General features: G+C 40.4%; 1 protein-coding gene across 6 annotated transcripts in view; it reads right to left on the reverse strand.

The window, feature by feature from the left end:
* The window catches only part of Kansl1 (KAT8 regulatory NSL complex subunit 1), a 188,390-nt gene that overhangs the window by 137,631 nt on the left and 24,676 nt on the right, over positions 1 to 26,083 (reverse strand). For 4 of the 6 annotated variants that reach the window (XM_087203853.1, XM_004868652.4, XM_004868653.4 and 1 more), the window contains exon 3: positions 1,004 to 2,375. In XM_087203853.1, coding sequence (XP_087059979.1) covers positions 1,004 to 2,292 — 1,289 coding nt within the window. In that variant the 5' untranslated portion in view covers positions 2,293 to 2,375. Of the gene's footprint in view, positions 1 to 1,003; positions 2,376 to 20,476; positions 21,074 to 21,374; positions 21,395 to 26,083 lie in introns of those variants that run through there. The other 2 variants (XM_087203851.1, XM_004868651.3) reach the window with 2 other exon arrangements.

Raw genomic sequence — 26,083 nt, forward strand, 5'->3', positions numbered from 1 at the left:
AATACGTAAGAGGTCCCTGGAGGGTGGTTGAGCCCAGAGAGGGCTTGGAACCTCTCTGCCCATTCCCCCATACCTTGCTCTATACATGTCTTCATCTTTGTATTTTATACTATTTATAAGATACTAGCAAGATAGTGCTTCCCTGAGTTCTATAAGCTACTCAAAGAAATTAATTAAATCTGCTAAGGGGGTTGTAGGCACCCTGATTTATAGCAGTCATTCAGAGGCACAGGTGAAAACAACCTGGGGCTTAACAAGGCATCTAAAATATTTGGGGGGAAGGTTGGGATGAAGGGTAATCTTGGGGACTAAACCCTCAAAACTGTTGGATCTGGCACTACCTCCAGGTAATGTCAGAACTGACCGAATTAAAGGACAGTCAGCTGGTGTTCACTAGAACTAATGGCCTGCTTGCTATTGAAATCCTCACACCTTCTGAGGTAACAGATGTCTTCAGTGTTGATGGTTGTGATATGAGAGCAGAGCAAAGAAGTTTACTTTTCCAACAGTAAAAAGATCTCAAGTGTTAAAGTTGAAGATCTGAGAATGTTCTCTCCTGAAACTTCAATTAAAAGCAACTCTAAATTCCAGCCAAGTTAATGAAGTTAATTACTTACAAGTTCAAGTAAGTTTACTTACTAGGAAAAAAAAATCTCAATAGGCAAGCCATTGAAACTAAAATGTCCTACGTTTACTTTCAACAGAATGCATCAACAGAATTCAAAGAGATACTGGTACAATTTAACAAATAGTCTGTCTTCTATTTTTTTCAGTAAGAGTTCAAAAGGAAATTAGCACCTTTTACCCTACAGCAACACAAATACTTTCCCTTTGTCACTATAAAGTATAGGCATCCACTAACCTAAAACTAGGAAAAAAAGATAAAATGGAACTTGGACACCAATATACAAAGAATTCTAGTCTCTCCAAAATGGGGACTTAAGTCTTTCTTCCTCACCCCAACACTTCTCAAGAATGACATGCATGCATGGGTTCTACTCACAGGGGTATATGGCACTGCTCAGAATCAGCTCTGCTCAGTTCTTCCTCTTCAATGTCAGACTCCCCTCCAGAACTACTGTCAGTGATGTCTGAATCAAATGCCTTTTCACTGCATCTCAAATTGGCTATGCCACTAGCTGTAAATCTTTCCAATTCTTCTGAAATTGAATCACTTTTCAGGAAGTTGCTAAGTCCTTCTGAAGTGGTGGTTTCACTGGCAGCTCTTCTTAAGGCAGCTTCAGCCTTTCGGGTCAGCATTAACTGGCTCCGGGATTTCAAGGATTCCAAGTTCGGCAATTTGCTCAAAGTCTTCTCCAAAAACCCACCCAGCTGATGCTGTAAATGCCTCTCCACCTGCTTGGCTTGCACAACCTGTAAGCGCTTCTGTAACCTGCGAGCTCGGCTCTCAATATCAGCTTGGCGCCTCAGTAAAGCTGTTATCCTTGTGTCAGAATCTAAAGCACTGAAAAGAATGGAAGACATGGGGGACTTTTTGCCCTCTAACTTGACACTCCCCAAGTTGGGGCTGGAGTCTGTACCAGGTGATAACCTACTGCTTCCTTGAAGTGCCAGTTGTTCCACGGAATTGACAGAAGATTTGTTTGCAGTGCTATTATTGCTATATAGAGTTGTGTGTTCTACATCAAGGCTTCTATGTGGAAGAGTGCAATTGGTCATACCCCCCTTTAAGTCCCCAGAGTCAGATCCCCCCACTTCACCTCCCTGAAGAGCAGATGAAGTGAGAGCTCGCTTTCCCCCATTGAGGGGACTGGAAATGTCATGATCAGAATGTGTTGAACTTTTAGTCAATTTCTTGGCCAATCCATTTACAGGCGCTTGTGGCAGAGCTGTCTGGCCACTCGGATTCATGGTTCTAAGATTTTCTAAGGAAAACTCCAAAACTGGCTGTCTCCCCAACAGCTCAGCTCGGAGTTCATAGGACTGAGATAGGAGTGGATGAGATTTAAGGACTGCCTGCTTGCTGAAAACTCCTTGCAATTTCAAAGACTCCTTTTGGGGAACAGTTGTTACATCAGAGCAGAGGTAAGATGCCACCAGTGGTTGCAGCTTTCCCAAGTCTTCCTTAGTAGGATTATTTCGGAAGTCTAGACTGGGATCCTCTGCGGCAATGGCTTTTCTTTTGGTTCCGTTGGCAGCAATAAGGATATTGGCGTTGCCGTTATTTTCGGCACTGCCAGGGGACAAGGTAGAGGATGGGGGAGCCAGTTTGAACCGGATGTGGTGTGCTTCAGCTGCTGCGTCAGTGAGAGCGGGCGCCATCGCAGCCATTCAGCACAGAGAGACAGGAAGTCCAGCCTCTCCCGGTGCTGGGGCCAGCTCCAAGGCCCCTTACTGCCTCCGCTGAGAACAGGCTAGAAGAGAGAGGAAGAAAAAAAGTCAAAAATACAAGCGCATTCAGAACAATACATGTTTTCATACAAGTACTACTTGAGGCTCTTGTTGAAACTATGTCTCCAGAAAAAATGCTCTGGAGCCATTCTAGAGACCTGAATGTCTTTCCATCTGAAAGGATAAGGGAAATATAATCCCCGCACCAGGAAAAGAATTCTACTTTTTGTCACTTGTTAACCACAGACTCAAAGGTGCCAATATAGAAGTTCCATTCTGAGATAATCACAGATTAAAGGTAAATCATCTGCCTTTAAAAGAAAAACTTCTTGGGACCAGGGATTTAGCCTAGTGGTTTCGCCGCTGTGCAAGCACAAGGACCCGAATTCAATCCCCGGTACAAAAAAAAAAAAAAGAAAAAGAAAAACTTCTTTAAACTTCTTGAAATTAGTGGATTTAACATAGTCCCATGGACTTGAACCACTGGTGGTACATGCATGACTCCCACTGGGCAGTTTGTACCACTGGTGGTAGAAGTGGTAGTCACGCATGAAAACAGTCATGCATGTACCACCACCAGTGGCTCAAGGCCCCCAGGTGCGAGACATGAATTACAGCCCCACTGTGAATATTAAAGCAAACAGATCAAAAACATTCAATGACGGGGAAAAAAATTAGTAAAGGAACTCCTCACACTCTCACAAAAATATTTACATAAAATGACACATCTCTGTACATTTTTCTGGCCAGGAATCCAGCTTCTCACTCCCCTTCTAGTATGGACTAAACAACAAAACTAAACGTACCACACCTGCAATACCAATTTACTTCATCAGCTTTTTTTTCTTTTCAGATCAGAATGCTCAATGTCTTCTCTACTGGCCCCTACCTTTCAGCCTAAAAATTTACTCAAGTCTCCTCTGTCCTCAAATCAACTGCTCATCATGTCTCTTTCCCTTTACCCCTAAACCCTTTGAAAGAAATAGTATAAACAGCTGCCTCTGCGTCTTCACTCTTCCAATACTTACTGCTCTAGCAAAAGTTACCAGTAAATCTTATTAAATCCAATAGTCAAATCTGTATTCCTCATTCTAATATGATTTCTCCCAAGCATCAGCCAATCCTGACTTTCTTGAAATTTTCCTCTCCTGATGTTCTTGACACTACTATTATCTTATTCTCTTCCTCCTGTCTGTGCCACCTTGGAATGTTAGTACTATACAAGATTCCTCCTTCTGCCTTCTCTCTCTACTCACTTCCTTAGCAACAACTACTACTATGATGAGGCCCTATACGAACTTAGAAAAACTGGCTGGCCTTGAACTTGTGGAGATCTTCCTGCCTCAGCCTCCCAAGTGTTAAGACAGGGGGTTTGGGGGGCAGGCACCAGGGATCGAACTCTGGTCTTTGCACTTGCAAGGCAGGAGGCAGAACCACTGAGCTAAATCCCCAGCTAAGCCAGGTATTCTTAAAGCATGGATTCTTGACTTCTGGGACCTCATCAAAGACCATTCTGACTGAAGTCCATGTTTTCACAGATATACTGAAACATTATTTACCTTTTTCACTGTGTTGACATGTACAATAAGGGTATAAAAACAAAGATAAGCAAAATTGTTGTACCTTAGAACAAATCAAGACATGTCACCAAAGTCAGTTTCACTTAAAAATGTTCTCTTTTTTTTCCCTTCCATTACTAGGGATTAAACCCAAAGGCCTACATCTCCACTCCATCCCATCACCTTTTCTGTCATTAAGTTGCTAAATTGTCCAGGCTGGGCTCCAACTTGTGATACTCCTGCCTCAGTGTCAGAGTGCTGGGATTACAGGCATGTGCCACCATGCCAGCTAGAGTGCTCCTGATGAATCAGTAAAAATTAATTTTATTACATCTTGACCTTCTGAATACCTATTTTAATATTTTTTGTATTCAAAGGAAAAGTACCCATAAAGCACTTTGCTGCTTTATGAAATGTGAGAAAAAGCACTAGTAGAACTGACCTGCAAGCTCATTTTAAAACCTTTCTTCATGAAATACTATTTTTATTTCACAGACCAAAATACAATTATTCAAACTTGGGGAGTAGGCAGACATTTTCTTAAAATGAACAGTGTAGGGCCAGGGATTTAGCTCAGCGGTTTCGCCACCTGCTGCGCAAGCGCAAGGACCCGAGTTCGATGTCCGGTACCAAAAAAAAAAAAAAAATGAACAAAGTGAACCTATTTAAGGAAAACTAGTATTTGTTTCCAATGACAAAATCAGAGTTTTCAAGCAAAAATTAGTACTGTATTCTGAAAACCTGTATCCACCATGAGCTTGAACATTTCTGTATTTCTAATTAAACAGATTAGTGGTAATACTAGTAAATGTGAATTTCTGATATATAATGTGTCAACATTTGGAAAGTTTGTATTGCCCAGTAAATGACCAAATGACCAACGCTTGTTAGAAAATCATGTATGAGTAAAACTAAGTTCAAAACAGACCAACTGTAATTTAGATTTTAATGTAACAGTATGAAAGGTTAGTTGATACAGTTTTAGATTCCACTTTACAACTAATCTTCATGAAGTAACAACATGTTGAGTTTGGATGCAACATAAAAATGTTATGATTTAGCTTTAAAATGGCCCTCAAAAGCCTCCTACGTTTAGAAAGTGATAGTATTATGGGGGAAGTAAAGCAGGCTTGCTGCTGGGAGGTGGAGTCTGGTCAGAAAAGACTGATCACAGGGGGTGTGGCCTGGAAAAGTTTAATCTCCCTTTCCAGTTCCTCCCTTTTTTCTCTGCTCCCTAACTGCCAGGAGGTGAGCAGCTGCTATTCATCAGCCATGCCCCACTGCCGTGCATTCCAGCCCTGGAGTCAGAAGACTAGGGCAGAAATGTGAACCAAAATAAACCCCTCCCTCTCTTGGTTGCAGTAGTCAGTATTTTGTCCCAGAGACTGGAAAAGTTACTGAGCCACAAAGGATATCTGAAAAGACTTGTTAAATACAGATATCTGAAAAGACTATTAACTTCTCTCTTTTCCAATTATTTATCTGCTGAAGCCAGATTTGCTTTGCTTTTTTGAGGTACTAGGGATCAAAGCCAGGGCTTTCTTTGTGCATCAATCCTACACCCTGCAACTGAGCCACACTCCCAGACCACGGCCAGATTTTCCTTATATATTCCTATTAAAATGATAACACAATAGAACGAATGCAGCAAACATGAGAACCCAGTTGTTTTCTATTAAGTTAGATAATTAAAAGATTTGCAAAAATATAAAAAGTACCTTTCATTACATCTTTGTTTTGGCTATGGCTGAAACTTTTTTTCACAGTAATGGTCTTGTTATTTTTAAATTAGGTAGTAAATAATTATTTTTATAATTTCTCAGCGTTTCTAATAAAGCAAACATGTATAAATAATAACCCACAAAAGCTCTCTGTGGTTCTTACCAATTTTTCGGTGTAAAAAGTCTTGTGTTTGTGAATTCACTAAACTATGCAAGCCTTCTCTCCCCTCACCAGAAAAGGGCAATCTCCAATGTGGACCGGCACTTTAATTTTTAGATTAATGCTGATATGGGATGGCAGGCTCTACAGCATTACATTAACTTCTTTATGACAATCCAGAATGAGAAAACATTATTTGTAGAAGCATCAATACACATACAGTTAAAAATCTGTGTACTGCCCTATATAAATACTAAAAGTTCCTTATTCTAGGGTTGTGTCTCAATGAACATTCTATGAAAGAAGCAGATATTTGGGTCTTATTTAATCCTCATGGACTTTCTGGCATATTGCATTGTGTATAACGCAAATTGGTAGATGTTCACTTTTTCATTTCTGATTTTAAATTTAATACTAATTCCTAATAGAGTAACAGTTGAGTTCTGGACAAGTTGGCAGGTGAACCAAATATAAGTTATTTGTTCAAAATATTTTGAGTCAGTTAAATAATATGCAAATATTTTCCCATAAAGAAAAATTTCTATCAGATCCATCGATTCAACTCCTACTCTTTAGAATATCAATATATAGTTGACATTATGGCAAGGCAATGAGGCACATCAGTGACAGATGATTATTATGACATGTGGAAAGAATTATATACCCTACTGCCAAAAAAGCACTATAGTAAGCCTCAGTAATGGCACAAAAGCTCCTTCTGGGGACCCATGTTACACACAAAACAGGAAAATCAGGTTCACCCAGCACAAATAAAAGGGTCCTAGTTAAGAGCACATCAGAGGAGATACCTAAGTAGTAAATTTCCAAAGTTACTACATAATGAAATTCTTTAAAGCTCTCTATTTTTTTTTTTTTTTTAAAGACAGGGTCTTGCTGTGTAACTTCAGGCTGGCTTTGAATTCATTATGTAGCCCAGACTGGCCTCAAATTTGCAGCAATCGTCCTGCCTCAGCCTTCTGACTGCTGAGATTACAGGCGTGCAACCCCAAGCCCGGCTTAAAGTTCTCAATTTAAAGAAAAATATGCTGGCTCAAATCTCTTCTAACAAGACTCTTGTAACTACAGCCTTCTCAAATTGTCTATGAAACTGACAACAATCATCTCAAAGGCAAGAGTTTATTCACATTTTTTTCCTGATCATAATATCCCCAGAGAATGCACTATGAAGAATAATTACTGGGCCGGGGATTTAGCTCAGTGGTTCCGCCGCCTGCCTCGAAAGAGCAAGGTTCTGAGTTCGATCCCTAGTACCAAAAAAAAAAAAAAAAAAAAAGAATAATTACTAAACCAATTCTCTTAGTGAGGAGAGACAGTGGTGACCACTTCCTTTCAGAAAAAAATTCCCAAAGAAACACTACTGCTAAAAAAATTTAAAGCTGGGTGTGGTGGCACACACCTGTAATGCCAGCACTTGGGAGGCTGAGGCAGGACAATCACAAGTTTGAGGGCAGCTTGGGCTGCACAGTGAGTTGAGACCAGCCTGGACTACACAGACACCCTGTCAAAAAATACATAAGTAGATGGATTCATATCCTTCTTCCTTCACTGACCTGAACTGTTATGCTGAGATTCAGTATTATGAGCCCAAATGACATTTGGGTTCACATCCTGGCTCCACCTACCTCCTGTAAATTACTCCACTACTCCAGTCCCTTAGTTTGCCCATCTATAAATAACAGAGCTTACCTTTAAGGCTGCTGTGATGATTACACAAAGCATTTTCATTGACTCAAACTATTACCTGGCAAAATTATCCATTAACACTTGCATTGTTATAATCTGGAGAAAAAAGCTAATATAGAAGGAATAAATGTCTATGACTTTTTAATGCATGGGAAAAATATAAAGCAACTGATTATCTCAAACATCATTGTACTTAAAGACTCATGCACACAAAAAAAGGAAAGCACATATCAAAACACAGACATAGCACTATTAGCTACAATTGCCATACAACACCACCTAAATTTAGGACATCAAAAAAACCCCTCTTTTTCCTCAGCTAGGAGTAGTGGTACAGGCCTATAATCTCAGCAACTCTGGGACGATGAAGCAGGAGAATGGCAAATCGAAACCCAGCCTGGGCAATTTAGCAAGACTTTTTAAAGCCTGGGGATGCAGCTCAGTGCAAAGGAACAGAGTACAATACCTAATACCCCGCAAATGATATGTCTAGATTTGCTTTTATTTTACTACTTCATGCCATTGCTTATAAAAAGAAAACAAACTAGATACCCAATAATTTAAATTATGAATTACTCATACAATAGAATACTATGCAACATAGAAAATAGCATTGCAAAGCCGGGTATGGTAGTGCATGCCTGTAATCCCAGCACAGGACGTTGAGGCAAGACTGCCACAAGTTTGAGGCCAACCTAGGCTACATAGTGAGTTCAAGACCAGCCTGAATTACAGAGGAAGACGGAACGGAACGGAACGGAAAGAAAAGGAACGGGAACGGGAACGGGAAAGGGAATGGGAAAGGGAAAGGGAAGAAAAGGAAAGGGAAAGGAAAGGAAAAAGGAAAGGAAAGGAAAGGAAAGGAAAAAGGAAAGGAAAGGAAAGTCAAGACAAGACAAGACAGACAGACAGACAGAAAAAAAAGAAGCAAGCACTGCTGAGCTCTATTTCCTGACATGAAGTGTGTGCTCCGCTGTTCAGTGAAAAGTTTTATAAAACATACTAGGACCTTATTTTTATTATTAAAAAGTCATTTGGTTTATGTAATGTCTCTACCATAAATATGTATTGTGTGGCATAAAGGAGGAAATCAAAAAGAAAATGATGGAAATTCTCAGAGCCAAAAACCCAAGTACAGCAAAACATCATAGTTAAATTTCTTAAACTTAACATACTGAGCTAGGCACACTGATACCTGTAATCCTGGCTATTTGCAAGGCTGAGATATGAGTATGTAAGTTACAGGGCAGAGTGGACAACTTAGCAAGACCCTATGTCCAAAAAAAAGATTCAGGATACAGCTCAGTGCATATACAGACCCTGGGTTCAATCCCCAGTACCAAAAAAAGAAAACAGCATACTGATTCCAATCCCACTTGACCTCACAAATCTGAAAAAGCTTCACTCAACAATTTAAAATAGAGAAAGTCTGTCAAACTTAAACAGTTTTGCAAAAATAGCATATCAGCTTATGATAAATCATCTTTCTCCAAAGAATATAGAGCATTAAAAGCTATAATTAACTAATCCTTGTAACTACCTGGGAAGTAGATTTAAGACTGGGATTAAAATATCCAATTTACTAATGGGAATAGATAGTAATCATTATTGTTTTATTCAAAATAAAGAAATATCCTAATTGTTAGTATATCTATTATACTACAATATGACAAATATAGATGACACTACTGCACCTGCTGTTACTAACATAAATTAAGATTGTGCAGTAATCTTGTAGAGATGAAAAGAGCCACCAAATCAAAGTTCTTCAGCGATTAAATATTAGGCTGGGTTACGGTTCCTTTTCCAAGGAAATTAAAATTTTAGTGACAGGAAGATGTAAAATGCAAAATATCTGGGGAAATAAACTTTCCTGATGGAGATCCACAATGTACTTTATCATAATGAATACTCAAAGGTTTGCCTTTACCAAAGTTACTTAATAAGCACTCTCCCCCCTCCCCCATTACATCTATTAGTATCAGGCAGAACACTGTTCTAAGGAGGGTAAAGTGAGATAAAGTTCAATTATGTGACTTCTAGGGTGCTTTCCTGGGCTGACTCTATTATTTTAAACTGCAACAGAGATCCAAGGTCAAACTTCTACTTAACACAAGTGGAAACAAAAATACACCTCCAGGGCAAAGTTTCTCAAGGACAGTATTATTGCATCTGGGGCTGAGTAAGTTTCTGACATGAGGGCAATATTGTGCATTGAAGGATATTTGGGTAGCACCTCTAAGTTTCCACTCACTAGATATCAGTAGTCTCCTGCAAATTATGACCATCAAAAAAAAGAGATGTATCAAATGCTTCCCTCTGGCAAAGCAAAATCATACCTCCCAATTAAGAACCACTAGCTACAAAGATTACATTCTCTCACACACATATATGCGCACGCACACACAGAGCAAAACGTATCTGGCTCTTTTGAATACTCCAGGCCAGAACTCTATACCTACAAAGGAAAACCACTTTATTTCTTGTAAATTTCCAAGTCAGTACTCCAGATGTACAGGAATAACCTAGAAGCATCCACCTTGCAAAACTGTTACCCTGCATTCAGGCAAGAGGTAGGATTAAGGATATTTGGCTGGCCAATAAGTCAAGTATTACAACTGCATTTACATTGAAAACAGATGCAAAAATCAGATGGGAAGAAAAGTTTGCCCCAATACAGCTTAAAAAGAAACTACAGGAGAAAGGATGATTAGGGAAGTGGCCATGTTGTTGTCAAGATTTCAGCTGAGACTTGAAAATGAATTAAAATTTCATTATGTAAAAGACTAGGACAAGAGAAAGGTAGTATGGTTTTCTGTGAGAAACAGCAGAATGGCTCTGGAAAACAGGACACACTGAGGGTTAAAAGAAAGAAAAATTTTCTGAAATATACAGCATGTTTTAATAAAGGAAGCAATCCAGAAAAACGCAGACAGGCAGTCTGAAGAAGCCTGATCACTAGTGGACAATCTTGAATACTCAGCCAGCATTTAATCAGACTTGCAACAGGTGAGTATCAGAATTGAATTGTGCTTTAGAGAGACCAGTTGGGTAGAGGTAGATTAAAATAAAGTGAAGAGAGGGCTGGGGATTTAGCTCAGTGGTTCCTCCGCCTGCCTTGCAAGCGCAAGGACCCGAGTTCGATCCCTGGTACCAAAATAAATAAATAAATAAAGTGAAAAGGGCCAGGGATTTAGCTCAGTGATTTCACCCCCTGCTGCGCAAGGGCAAGGACCCGAGTTCGATCCCCGGTACCAATAAATAAATAAAAAATAAAGTGAAAAGGCATGTAAATGGCAACGACCAATGAAGAAGCTACTGCAATTCAACTAAAGAGTATACCACAGGGGTTGGGGATTTAGCTCAGTGGCACTGCACCTGCCTCACAAGTGCAAGGTCCTGAGTCTGATGGGCGGAGGGGGCCTTACCACAGCAGAATAGGTAGTCTTCAAGGATTAAATCCAGAAATACGGAGAAGCTAAAGAATGTAATGGCTTATAAAGACTGGTGAGAAAGCTCTTTTCCTTTGTAACTTCATCTCGTTTATAATGAAATCCTTCCATTTATTTCTAATAAGCCTGTTCAAATTTGGCATAGCCTCCATATTCCTAAGGTCCTCATCAGTTCACACTTCCTAATACCTTCCAGACTGGTACCTCAGTCCCCCAATACTGTAAATGCTTTTTTTTTTAAAAAAAAATCATCTCACTTCCCTACTCTAAAAGAGTTTCTAGTGCCGTTTTCACAAGCCCACATTACTCAAGATGAAACAAAATAAAATCAGGGCAAGCTGGGAGTAATGGCATACACCTTTAACCACTTAACAGTTCACCCAGAGTATCACTCAGACAGCATGTTTGTTTACTTACTAGCTTGAGCTTGGGCGGGTGTCATTTCAACCAGTTAATTCCTGTATAGAATAAATTCGACAAAACTGTCATTTTTGTATTTCCTGTTATAGTTTCTTATAAAAATTAATGAAAAATTCAATTTTTGGTCATCTTATATTTAAATAATTGGAGTGGTAAGTGGTTAATCCCATGTGTGCAGCTGAGGCAGGAATCGCCCAAGCTAAGAGTCCTGCCTGGGCAACTTAAGAAGACCCAGTCTCAAAATAAAAAGGGCTCAGAATACAGTTCAGTGCAAAGACCCAGGGTTCAATCTCAGTACTACCTCCCACCAAAAAAGCAAGGATTATCAGGTGGTACGAACCCAAAACTCCCCATATATCCCCAACCATATCTGTCCCTTTGCTGCTACTTCTACACAAAAGGCCCTTCTATTCCTTTGGCATCAAACATTAATTCTTCAAAACACAGCATGTCCACAAATATTTCTGACTCTTCAGATTCTTATACAATCCACTTAACATCTCTATTATTCAATTCAAACCATCTAAATGTTCCCTAATTGTCAATTTATTTATTCTATTTCCAAGATAAGCAGTCCTATAATACCATCCTTTCTTTGAGGAGTTACTAACTTCACCTAGAACTTGGTACTTCACACAAGCTTTGGCTGACTGGGCCAGAATAGTCAAAAATGCTTCCTGAAATGGCCTCCAAATATAAATGAGATTTAAGAGAAAGAAGGGCCAGGGACATAGACAGTGGTAAAATGCTTATCTAGCACTCAAGAGGCAGTTCACACAATTAGGGTGGAGGGGGAAGATTGAAATTCTAATGAAGAAGCTGACACAATGAAAATAATGGGAAGGATTTGGGAAAGGATCCACATAACTTGCTCTCTCCATAAGAGAACAGCTATGTACTGATTTGTAATGAAGTACAGTACTAGAAGCTACATTATGGATGCACTAGAAAGTGTTTCTTCTGGGCTGGGGATTTAGCTCAGTGGTTCCGCCGCCTGCCTTGAAAGTACAAGGTGCCGAGTTCAATCCCTGGTACCAAAAAAATAAAAATAAAAATTAAAAAAGAAAGTGTTTCTTTTGCACAGAAATATAGATATGTTACGTACTACCCTGGAGAGAAGACAAAACTTGTATTAAAAAGCAAAAAAATATGGGTCACATCCTCCAAGTCTCTAACACTGTCCTATGTAACAGAGCTTCTTAACTGAAAACATTTTATAATTAGTAAGGGAAACTTAACTAAATGGAGGATAGGTTAAGACTGTTGCTCACGAACATTAACTGACCTTTTATTATGTCAGCCACTGTACTAAGTATTTTAAATACATCCTCTTACTCTTCACAATAACACTGTAAGGTAAGTACTACTGTCCTCTTTTTATGGATAAGGAAATCTGATGCACTTGAAAGGATAAGTAATTTACATACATTAGACAACTACTAAGTTGCAGAGGCAGGATCACCACAGCCCATGCTTTTGACTATTATATTAGGCAGTTTAAGGCTAGATTTAAACTGGAAAAAGGGACTTCCTTGATAAAGACACTAAAGTTTTGAATTCTATTTTTTAGAGGAAAGGTCAATGAGAGAACACCAACTACCCTCTAAGCATCTCCAGTTAAGTACTCATTAAAATGCTTACAAAGCTGGATGTGGTGGTGCATGCCCCAGCCACTCAGGAAGCTAAACTAAGGAGTTCAAGCCAGCTTAGGCAGTTTAGTGCTATCCTCTTCTAATAAAAATAAAAATGGCCAGGGATGTAGCTCAGTGGTAGAGGACTTGCCTTGCACAGGTAAAGCCCTGGGGTCAAACCCCTCTCCCCCATGCACATACACACAAGCCTACAACATTCAAAGCCATGTAAAGATGGGAATCCCTAGGGACCATGGGGATCCTCACACAGGCTGAAAAGTACATGGATTCAGGGAAGGCTTCCCAGAGGAAACACCATTTAAGCTGTCCTATATTCAAACCCCATCCATTGGCCCTAACACCAAACCCAAAACCAATTTCTGCTTCCTAAATATTCCCTATGTAAGTGAATCCTGAATGATCACTATTTATCTACTGTATAGTAAATCTCATTTACACAGATGTCCACTGTCAGACACAAATCAGACTACAGAAGACAGTAACACTGGAGACATGAGGAATTATAAAGTTTCATTAACGCCAAAGATGCCAGGATATCAGTAGGGTGTGACAACAGTTTTATGCACTGTATTATGCCTTAGGATGTCAAGGAAAGTTTCCAGGGAAAAGAAGACATTATGATGGGGGAAGGAGGGCTACACAGTTTATTTCATGCAGATACTGTCCCACATGTTCAAGGAGCGTGAAAATAATACTCTGAACTACACAGTGTCTATCCACTCATTAGACACAGAAAGACACCTGTTTAAGTCAGGTCCAAGTCTGGATTTAAAAGTGCCTCAGTCCTTGAAAAAGGTAGAAGTAATGGGGCAATTTTTCCTTCTCTCCACTTCAGACAACCTCCAATCTTGCATTACCATAATGACTATTTTAAAGGTGAGAAAAGAAAAAAGGTAACATAAATCTGACCAAGTGATTCTTAAAATCTTTCAGTGACCCTGGGACAAACTGAATCTAAACTCCCCAGAAGCAGATATCGTCCCCTTTTAACACTGGACTTCATTTCCAGCCTGTCCTCACTACAGTCACCTGAATTTCATGTATGGTTCTTGGCTCCTCTATGTATCATCATTTTTGCTCATGCTGCTCTTTCAGGGTTCAGCTATTTTAAGCATTCCTCATTCCTTCCAGATTGAATTAGGAATCTCTCCTCTCTAGGCTCTTACCTACACTCCCATGACACCCAGGGCAATAGGAGCCAGTAAAACTCTCCATTTTGTCTGTCCCTTTCCTCCACTAGACTCTGCACTTCCTAAGTGGAGGGTTACAGCATGTTTTACCTCTATCCCCTACATGTAGCACAGTGCTTAGCAGATGGCAGACCAATACATGTTAAGTAACATGAGCATTCTATGCTGAATGAATCAGATGGGGATCCATTAGGACGTTAACGGGAATGTCAGATCAGGAGGTGACAATCTTATCAAGAAAGGTGTTAACTGAATCTAAGGACATACCTCCACCTCAAATTCCAGTCATTTAGATGGCCAAGCACTTATGCCTAAGACGGACAAACTTCTTAAACTATACATTTTTAAACTATTAAATTTGGCCAGCATTTTGAAGGTGGTATCTACAAAAATTTTAAATGTAATTACTTAAAATTTCACCTAGCAATAGTACTTCTAGGACTCTAGCCAACATAAACAGTACCACTAAGATATATGGACAATTTTTTTTCACTGAAGAATTGTAATACAAAAAAACAAAAAGCAACAATCTTAAAAAAAGATTAAGCCACATAAAAAGTATGATCCCAACCTGGGGGTGTTGCATTCCCATTTTTAAAATTATATTTTCTTAAGGTCTTTAAACATCTCTATTCTGCATAGTAATATACAGTTAAAGCATTCCTGATAGTTCAATTTACTAAACTAGAAGTTTTTTGTTTTGTTTTGCAGATTGAACTCAGGACTTTGTGGATGCCAGGCAAGCATTCTACTACTGAGCTATACCCAACCCCACCCCCAGACTAGTATTTCTAGTCTATATACTAGCAAACATCAGAAACTCACTAATTAGCTTTTAGCCTCTTTCCCTTCACACCCTCTGGTGGAGGTGCTAATAAACAGTCACAAAGGCCAAACAGCAAGTAGCAGGAGAAAGCCTGGATATCAGTTCTTAGCAATTTTTGGTTTACCATCTTAACAAAATTGTCACTCATCTTTATTCTCCAACTCATCCCCACCAAGATAATTTAACCAGGTCTGACCTTAAGCTGCTACACTTAAAAAAGGAATTAAAAGGTAAGGGACTCCATTAAGTTTGATGCTACACTAGCAACTTTTTCCAAACAAGGGCAGTCTGCTGTACATAAAATGTCTTTTTGGATTCCTGGTTCAAGTAGCAAGAACCAGAATTTTTGATAAAATGTATATAAAGTTGGTTAGAAGGTTGTGGGTTATTGTAAAACTGATAAAATGTATATAAAACTGCACTGAATTTCCTCTAGGTTATATTTCCTGACTCTCAAAAGCTTGGAGAAAAACTAATTCTAAAAAAAAAAAAAAAAAAAGAAATGGAAGGGAAAAAAGGCAAGTTCACAGTCAAGAATATAAACCACAATAATTCCTTGGTAGAGAGTACTCAAATGTTAAAATTCTATGGAGCTAACTTAAAATCTTGGAAAGACAAGACTTCCAGAAGTTAACTTTTTTTTAAAGTTGTTTAATTCATATTTGATGTATATTTTCCAGAAATTAACTTTTATTAAACAATTATTTGCCACACTGTGCTACTCAATGAGGAAATAAGAATTTAAAAGATCTCTAACTTGAAGGAATTCTTGGCACAAAGACTGAAAACCTTGCTGGGCGTGGTGGTGCACACCTGTAATCCCAGCACTGGGGAGGCTGAGGCAGGAGGATCACTGTGAGTTCAAGGTGAGCCTGGGCTACACAGTGAGTTCAAGGCTGGCCTAAACTACATAGTGAGACTCTGTCACTAAAAAAATAAATGAATGAATGAACAATACACTATCTTTAAATTTTTCTTCCAGACTACCCAAGTTTTTCACTCATAAGTATGAACTGTGTCCTACTTTAGTAAAGCTGGTTTCCACATATTCTGCATTTCAGCTTTATCTTTACCCTATCAAAAACAAGGAAAGATTTAACTCATAAAAAATTTGGGCTGGGGATTTAGCTCAGTGGTTTCGATGCCTGCTACGCAAGGACCCAAGTTCGATCCCTGGTACCAAAAAAAAAAAAAAATTCTATTGCAGCTGTTCACAACTATGTGCTCATTTTCCATATATATTTTACCCTGTAACCTAAAAGAAAGGCACATGGCTAGCACAGAAACAAACCCACTACTACGGTACATCTCCCACTGAGTGATTATTTAGAATTTTAAAACACCTTCACTTACACTCTTTTCACCATTTCAGAAAAACTTCTACCTTGATTGGGCAGATTGTTGTAGATCTCAGGAAGTATATTTTACCCCAGTGCACTGTGCCTGCTCACAATACGAAAAGAGCACAAAGTTTCTCAAATAAAATGGTCCCCAACACCTGGCCTGCCTACTGTGTCAGTGGCAAAGCCTTGGACCATATCCTTTTCCTAAAATATACATTTTTTTTCGAAATCTATTTTAAGACTAGTTTTTGAGTCCTCATGTTGCTTGTGAAGATGCATGTTTTAAATTAGTTTCTCTCCTAATAAACTGAGCACTAGCCTCTGGGCACACCAGAAGTTGGGCAAAACCACTATTGCCAGAATGTAATGATTCATAATACAAAGTAGGACTCTGATCCATACTTCCCACTCCCCAAACTATGAACACTCACAATGTGGTCAGAAAAGACCATACGAATTTAAAAAGACAAACAGTTCACTGTACTATAGGTCACCCACATTTGCAGGCCACCAAGGGATAGGAGGTAAATGATATACATGGGTATTACTTGCAGATTGAATGGAAGATCATGGGTCATAGGAAAAGACCAGAATACACATTTGGGAGGGCAAGTAATAGTTATCATTACTATATAACCTACACTATTCCTTCCCCTCCAAATTCAAGGGAATGGAGCGATCCTTTGCAGAAAGGGAATGGAGCGATCCTTTGCAGAAAGGGAAGAAGTCAATAAATTCTTTAAATTATATGATAAAGTCACTTGATTTATGCCTTAATGGCCTGACAGACAAGAAAAACATAGCTCTGCCCCATCCCTCCATTCGAGGAAACAGGATAAATATAAAAAGTATTAATAGTTAAATGCAAGGTTTTGGCCAGGCAAGGTGGCGCACACCTGTAATCCCAGCACTCAGGAGGCTGAGGCAGTTCAAGGCCAATCTGAGCTACATAACAAGCCAGCCTGTGCTACATATCCAGACTCTGTTCTCCCTCCAAATTTTACTCTATGATTATTGTTTCAAAAGTACAAGATAGATTAGTCTGATGAGTTGTAGAACATTTCAAAAATTGCTTTGCCAGGCATGGTAGCACACGCCTGTATTCCCAGTTCTCAGGAGGCTGAGGCAAGAGATCTCCTCGAGTTCAAGGCCAGCGTGGGCTACATAATGAGACCCTATCTCAAAAAAACAAGAAAGTAAAAAATAAAATAAAAATTGCTTTTCTAACATAAGATAACTAAGCTTTACTCACAAACGGACCTAACTAGAATTACTGAATACTAAAATACCTTCTCAAAACATCATCACCAGCACAATGGCCCTGTGTTTACAAATTACATGAATCAAGTCATAACAAAGAGAACAAATCTAAAACCTGTTATTCACTTTAAAATTAAAATCTGTGGTCAATTCACTAAAATCGAAGATACAGAGACAATGGTCACAATGTAGCATTACTAGATGTGGAAGAGGACTGGCAGGGTTTTGAAACGAAAACACTGGACTACATAATAGTAATTTTCACTCTCACCTTGATAAAAATTCAGAAGCAAGTAAACTATGGTTTACTCACTTTCTAGCTTCCAGAATTTTCCTCAACAGAGTAAGTCACCTAACAATCAAAGAGTGTGTTCTGCAGGTTTAACCACAGAAATAACGTGTAGGCAGGAAGAATGAAAGGCAGGCAAAAACTTAATGTATCACTGTGATAAAGCACAAAAGTCAAATACTAATGTTCTGAATAAGGCTTTCAGGAAAGATGCAGGAACAAGTCTCAATACAGTACTTCAATAGATTCATATGGATGAAAAGACCAAAAACCCCATCCTACCACAAAACATCTAACAATACTTAACTAATCATGATCACTCTTTTAACTGTACAGCCATAAATCACAAATACTTATTTTATATCCACTTAAATGAAGCAGAAACCAAAGACAACTGTGTTCACCAAAATACAGATATTAGCAATCTCTGTAACATGTAATGTTTCCCTCCAAGTAGCTCACAGCAAAGTCATATCAACTATGCTAAAGGTCAAAGGAACTGTATACTTTTTTGGATAACCTAGTGGAACTTCAACTCAGAATTCCATGAGTGAGGATAGTTATCTGAGATTTATAATAATTTCTAAATTCTCAAAAGATGAGCATTTTTACCTTGCCTTATTTTTAGAACTACACATCATACTGCACATATCACATGACATGATGTAACTGTTAGCAAAGAAAATGACCCAAGCAATTGAAAACATACATGGCAAGAAACAAATCAATGCATATTCAAGAACCAATATATTTCACACGTCATTTACTTCAAAAGTTGTTAACATAGCTTTTTTAAATTAAGAGGCTTTTAGTAACCTATGTAGAAACAAAAGAGAAATGTACTCTGTCTTTTATAATAGGAATTTACCAGACTACGGGGAAAACTGACATGAAAAAACAGGTAACAGTAACACTGTATTCTTCTAAAGCTACAGGATTAAAAGTAAAAATTTGTGGATCAAAAATGCAACAGAAATATTAGTGAATTATACTAGGCAGAAAATAATTACTCAAAAGTATCCACTCTTGTAAGAAAGAAAAACAGAAAAAAGAGCCTTAACTGACAACAAGTGCAGACAATTCAAATTTCCTAAACTGGTAAGACAGTATGTATGAAAAGGAACCTAGTACTGTACAGCCTATAGGAGAGGGGGAGGGGAAACACACCCACTTAAACCTTTGTAAATAAGAATACTTTAAATGACCCAAAAAGCAAGAAAAAAACAAACTACAGACCATTCTGATAAATGGAAAACATATTCTAATGTACTACTTTCCATACTTGAAAGTTCTTTGAGACGAAGTTCAATAACAATTTATTAACTATATCATGATTATGCAAGGCAAAGATTATGTAATTTTATCGTTTATTTTAAAATGTTCTCCGGCTCCACAACTGAAAAAAACTAAAACATTTTGATCCCTCCAACGGGGAGAGGTAAGGTTTCTCTGAGCTTACAATTTAAAATATAAACATACTCCCCAAAACAAACAAAAAACCACAATGATGGCTAGCCACGTGACAAAGGAGACGGCAACACCAGGATTGTGAATGGAGGGGAGGGAGGCGAGGTTGGAGGACTAGAGATTTCTCGGAACTTTGGAGACGGCGGGATTCGGGTCTCTCGACCCTTGAGGTACCAAACTCTGGCTTCTATCAGTTGTACAGTTAACACCCTCAAGCACAGTTTTGTTAATAAGTCACTGAAAATGCTCCAATGACCTCTAGGATAAAAAGGGAAAAAACAGAGGTGGAGGAAAGAGTAATTGAAAGTGGCGCCATCGTGTCACCCCTTTTCCCTAAGGCAATAAACAATATTTAAGTAACGTGTTTCTCTAAAAATCCACATTGGGACTCCAAATAGGAAAACAAAAGGATTTTAAAGTAAAACATGGGAGTACCGTTGTTTATCATAAAGAAAACAATTAAACTATTTGAAGCGAATCAAAAAACCGTCAAGCCGGAAAGCAGGCCCCCTAAAAGGCAGTAAGATCCAACTCACTTAAAAAGCAAATACAGTAAATGCCTCTTCCTCTTTGGTTCAAAAAAAAAAAAGTCCGCCTAAGGGAGACTAGATCTGAAAACGTAAGTGACCTCAATTTACAGGCAACAAAAATTATAAATAAATGAAACAATCAAGAGTTCTAATACAAACCGTGAAACACACAAGATGTTCGAGCAAAGAAAGGCCTTTTGCAGTCAAGAAGTTCAAAGCGAGAGCCAGAGTTTGTTTTGCTTTTTTTAAAAAAGGGAATAAACCGTGTTCTTCAGGCCGCCTTTTTAAATAGAACGCCAAAGGAAAGCCCAGCAAACGAGGCGGCAGCTGGCGGGGAAGGGCCCCGCACACCCCCGCCCTTGGGGCGCCTCCCAGCCCGGACCCGCAGCGGGGAAGCCCGGAGAGGCCATTTAAAGTTCCGGGGATTTTTTCCTCCCCTGCCCTGCCTTTCTAGTTACAACTAACAAAGAGAGGGAGAAATGGGAGCCACAGAGAGCAAGGAGAAGGAGAAAGGGCAGCGGGAGGAGAAGAGGAGCAGCAGCAGCACCTACCACGTGATGGAGGAGCGTAGCCCGGGCGGATTCGGCCCCACAAAATGGGCGCAGTTTGCAAACAGCCCCCGGCCTGGGCGCCGAGGGGTGGCCGGCGGGGGCGCGCGGCAGCGGCTCGGCCGGGCCCGCCGCTCTCCTCCCCCCGGCGCCCGGAGCCGCCCTGACTTTCTGGGCGGGGGGGGGCGAGGCGGAGGGGGAGGGGAAGGCGGCGGCGTGGGGAGCGGCCGCTTTTTCTCCGCTTCGGGCCCTTTCTCTGGCCTTCCTCCTCCTGCAGGGCCTGCGCACGGCCGGAGTCCGCAGCCTGGCCGGGCGGGCGGGGGCAGAGGGTGAAGCCGCCCCCCCGCCCCGCACAAACAAGCGCCGCCGTCTGCAGCTCGAGCCCGCACCCCGGCCGCCACCCCCGGGTGTTTCTTCCCGGCCGGGAGGCGCGCTCCAGCCGCCCCCCGCGCCGCCGCGGCGAGACGAGTCGGCTTCACTACGGTGCTCGTTTCTCCCGCCGGCTCGGCGAGCGGTGGCGGCGGTGGCGGCGGCACTAGGAAAATGGCGGCCGAGCTCCTTTTCCCTCCCCCCCTTTAATCTGAAGCGGAGGGAGAATGGAGCGAGCAAGCGGGCGAGCGCCGGGGACACGGGGAGGAGGGACAGCAGCGCCTCCGCCGGCTGCGGCTGCGGCGAGGAAGGGCCGCTCCGCCCCGGCGCGCCACCAGGGGGCGCCCGGCGCGCCGCCCCCGCGAGCCGCCAGGAGGCGCGGCCGCCGCCGCCTCAGACATGGCTCCTCGCTATCTGCACCTCCGTCTGCGGAAGCGCGGTGCCGGGCCCCATGGCCTCCAACGCGCGGTGGCGGCACGCAGCACTGCGACAAGCGGAGCGGGGCCCTGGCTCTGGCCGAAGCGAGGCTAACCTGAGGCGCTGACGCTGTCACATTCCGTCCGCGCTAGGGCTGGCGGTGCCTCGCGCCTGTGTGAGGGGCAAGGAAAGGCGGACTGGCGCGGCGGGGCCAGAGGACGTGAGCGAGGAAGTGTGTGAACTGTGTGGTACAGAGGCTAAAGCCGTCGATGCCACACCACCCCACGGCTAGCCATGTGCTAAGCCGGACAGACAGCTCCTTGACCAGTGAGGCGGTCTGTGCCACCCGCCCTTTGTCCTACAGCCGGCCTCGGTACACTGCAGCACCGCTGGACACTAGCCCCAGCGCCGCGCTCCGCAGCCGCCAGAGCAAAAAAAAAAAAAAAAAAAGCATGTCGTTACGCAGGCGCAAGCGAGGGCCCCTACGCCGGGCCAGCTAGCGAAGGGGACAGAGGGGAAGTGATGGCCAACCAGCGCCGTGCCCGCTGGGAACTGTAGTTTGTGTTAAGAAGCACGCGTCTTGTTTTGAGTGTCATGGTTTGGCAGATCTGCCAAAACAGGCAAAGCATTACACAATGAGTATGCTTCCTGCCGCCACCAAATGGAAGTTCACTGCTATGCTAAAAGTTAACAAAGAACTCCATAGAGAAACCCATCTCACAACAAAAACCAAACTTCCCACTTTCCTACCAGAGTTGGTTTAAAGTGGTGGTACCTTCTCATTCCTTAGGACTAATTTATTAGTATTTTTTTATTCCTTTCTCAAAGTAGGGCCTTAATATAATGGAACTTTTTCCAGGTTTAAAAAATTAAGCAGTATAATACAAAGTGTCACATTTATACAAAGTATAATTCCACCTTTAAAGCTAGTTGCCAAAAGATGAGTTCAGTAATACAACTCAACAAAATTAGTTTCAATGACTTAAGAAAAAAATGGTTTCAACAAGTAAATCATCAAATTCAGCTGATGAGAACTGTATGTTCTGCTACAAAAAGGAAGATGCAAAATGCTCTACACTTTTTTGTGGTTTACCAGAACCAATATCCGGTGTTATACGTCACTTCTGCTCAAAAAAAAACCCATCCTCCCTATGGTTAAAGAACAATTTTAGCAGGCCTACAAAGTAACTCACCAGCTCCCAAAGTATTTGCACCTATAGTTTCTCTGGGTTCCCATTTGTACTCAAGAAATCACACTGTCAGTTCTCAAATAACAAAAGCAGGGAGTTTTAGAATCACAGAGTCTAATTACACAAAGAATAAAAGTAATACATATGTATAATATATGAATACACATCCAAAAGAGATCTTTAGTCTTGGCTTTTTAATTTATAATCTCAGGGAAGAAGACTGAGTAGATTTCTAAAATAATGCATACATATCTCTACATAAATAATAATTCCACAAATACAGCAGAAGGATGTTGACTCACAATTCTAAGACCAACAGATGGCGAAATAGAGCCCTAATCTGAGAATTCTTAAATCTAAATTAGCAAAATGAAAAATTCCAAATAAGGAAAAGCCCTTTGCAATTCTATACTTAAATATTATATTCAAAAACACTCATTACAAATAATCTTACCACTGCTCCAACTCCTGAAAACTCAACAGTTAGATTTAATTAGGCCAGGGGCAGGGGGGATTTAGCTCAGTGGTTCTGCTGCCTGCCTCGAAAGCACAACGACTCGAGTTCAATCCCCAGTACCCAAAAAAAAAAAAAAAAAAAAAAGATTTAATTAGGCCCCAAATAAGCAAGGTTATGAAATATATTTTTCCAGTCTATTAGAAGAATGGTAGAGCTGGGCATGGTGGCACATGACTGTAATCTCAGCACTTGGGAGGCTGAGGCAGGAGGATCACTGCAACTTTGAGTCCAGCCTGGGATATAATGAGTTCAAGGCCAGCCTCAACTACATACCAAAACCCTGTCTCAAAACAACAACAATCAAAAGAGGAAACTGAGCAAATCTTTAAATCTACAGATGAGATGGAAGGAAACACAGGGTCTCTCTTCCAGATACTGACAGCTTAAACTATTAAAATCACCTTGCAGCAATCCTTAAGTTACTACCAGCATCAAGGGAATAGAAGAGTTGGCAAAAATGTTGGTCCTCAGGGACAGCATTAAGCAATAATATCAACCAATTCTTCCATCTAGATTACTTGGGGACTTTCAGTTACATCAGAATGATAAAACAAGCATTTCTTATTTAAACCAATTTGAGTTAGGGTTCTTATACCTAAAGTAAAAAGCATAATGATTAATTTCTAATGTTTTTACAATTATTTACTTTGCCATATTTTATGTAACTAATTTATCATTCCTCAGAAAAGACTTACCCTCCTATAATAACTCTGTACCCATCTGTTATGGCTTGTATCAAGATGTCCCCCCCAAAGTCTCATGAGGTCAGAGGTGGGGCTTTTTAGAGGTGGCTGGATCTAGGTAGGGTGTGTGATGCTGGGATCAAGGGTGTGTGATTACTAAATTAGTCCACTGATTGGTCTGGCATAGTTCTGAGAGTGGATAATGGGAAGGCTCACCCGGGTGTTAGTGCTACCCATCCCTTGGATAAATTATAAGGGATAGATGGGCATGGTCATACACTGTAATCCCAGCACTTAGGAGGCTGGGGCAGGAGGATTGCTGCAAGTTCCAGGCCAGCCTGGACTACACAGAGGGACACTGTTTCAAAAAAAAAAAAAGAAAGAAAGAAAGAGAAAGAGGGTTGTCATTTGTCACTTGCTTCCTCACTAGTTTGCTGCTTTGCTGACTTCCTGCCTTCTGCCCACCATCAACTGTTTCTCCTCTATGATGCCTCTCAATCATGCCACCCTGCCTTGGAGTCAGCCAACTATGAACTGATACCTCTACAAACTGTGAGCTAAATAAACCCTTCTTTTAACTCTGGTGTCAAGTACTTTGTCTCAGCAATGAGAAAAGTAACTAAGATACCGTATCTTTATCTGTGTCCTCTCTTTCTAGAATCTCCTTCCTTACCATCATTTCCTATTCATTCCCTAACCTCCAATCTACCTCCAACTTATTTTATATGACCCACCAGACCACTGTTATCACTTAATACTGTACACAGTTAGCACTTTTATACCCTTGGTTCAGTGCTCTCTGTATTTCCTCTGAGGTTATTTTCAAATACTAGCCTCACTTTTCCAAGCTAGCCTGCATGAAAGCCCTTGAAGGCAGGAACTACAGATATTCCAATTCAGATCTATTACTTTCACCTATACAATAAACAATTTCCAAAACTGCATTTTCTAACTTCTCTACCATACACTTCTCTACCAATTTTTTCTACCATATGTCTTCTTTGGAAATTCCTAAACTCGATATTCTGTCATAAACTCAAGAATGCAGGGGCTGGGGATTTAGCTCAGTGGTGCCATGCCTGCCTTGCAAACGTAAGGTCCTAAGTTCAATCCCTGGTAAAGGGCAGGGAGAGGTGGATTCAAATGCCCAAACTATTCTCAAAATGACAAGAAATTGCTTTAAGTGTCATATTAACTCAAAACAAAGTATGCAACCTAGACCATTTAGTTTCAAAAGGACTGGCACTCAGTTTGTCATTTACCATTGCATCCCTGCAACCTTATCCATAACCTGGCACAAATGAGACACTTCAAAAGAATTCGCTGACCACACAAAAAAGGTATTATGTAGTAATTTAAAATGGAGATAATAGTACATACTTAAACTATTGTTATTTGTGAGTGAAGCTATTTTCTATACTTCTAAAATTGGCTTTGAGCAGTCAAGTAGGGAGGTCCTGATAAGACCAGGAGTCAGGGGCCTGGGATTTAGCTCAGTGGTTCTGCTGCCTGCCTCACAAGCACAAGGTCCCAAGTTTGATCCCCGGTACCATTAAAAAAAAAAAAAGAGTCAGGAATCAGAAGGAAAGATATTCAAAGACAAAAAAGGAGGCAGCAGGCGCACAAGGCAAAAGGCATTTTATAAAAAAATTTCTAAGTCAGTTGCTGATTCCAAAATTATGATGAAACTTATCAAAAAAATCTTTGCTCTGATGGCATAGTTAACCTAGGGATTTTGGAAGATGGCACACCTGCTACTTCCAATGGATAGGTACATCATTCTTGGAAAGGAACATTCCTTGTTAATCCACTAATTCCTGGATTCTTGCACTGGGTTCTCTGTATATATAGGAACATATGCTACGGAAGAGGGAGTAACTGAAACCACTGAATAAAGAAGAAAACTTGCCAGGGTGCCAATGTAATCAGTAAAATTTGTAGTAAAATTTGATACATTTTGTTAAAATAAATACAAACATAGAACAAAACCCAAAATTTTCTTTTTGTTTCAAAACAGAGGACTCTTCAGAAATATGTCATGCTTGTGACAAACTGCTCCAACAAAACTAGACTCAGGAAGTACTTGAAAGGAAAAGTTAAGAGAAGCACTAGTTTATTTATAGACAGGTACACAAAACTCCCCAGACATGGTCCCCTTTGCGAAGTTGAGGAAAACCCAAAACATATAACATATAAATTGTCATGGACACAATACAGCATAAGACAGGATAAGTTATGGAGAACATGACTAGAATTCAGGAAATGCCAAAGTCCCTGTTTTATCTCTGCCATTCATTTACCAAGGAATCATATACAATTTTCTCAACAGCAATCTGTTTTCACTTCTAAATTACACTGACAAAAATATTCAGCATTTTCAACCATACTCCAAATTATTCTCACAATCACACTTTGACACAAATTTATCTAACAA

Source organism: Heterocephalus glaber, unplaced genomic scaffold (assembly GCF_053883595.1).
Source record: "Heterocephalus glaber isolate CG9 unplaced genomic scaffold, H.glaber_assembly_v1.0 deba00001813, whole genome shotgun sequence".
In the NCBI taxonomy this organism is placed as follows: Eukaryota; Metazoa; Chordata; class Mammalia; order Rodentia; family Bathyergidae; genus Heterocephalus; species Heterocephalus glaber.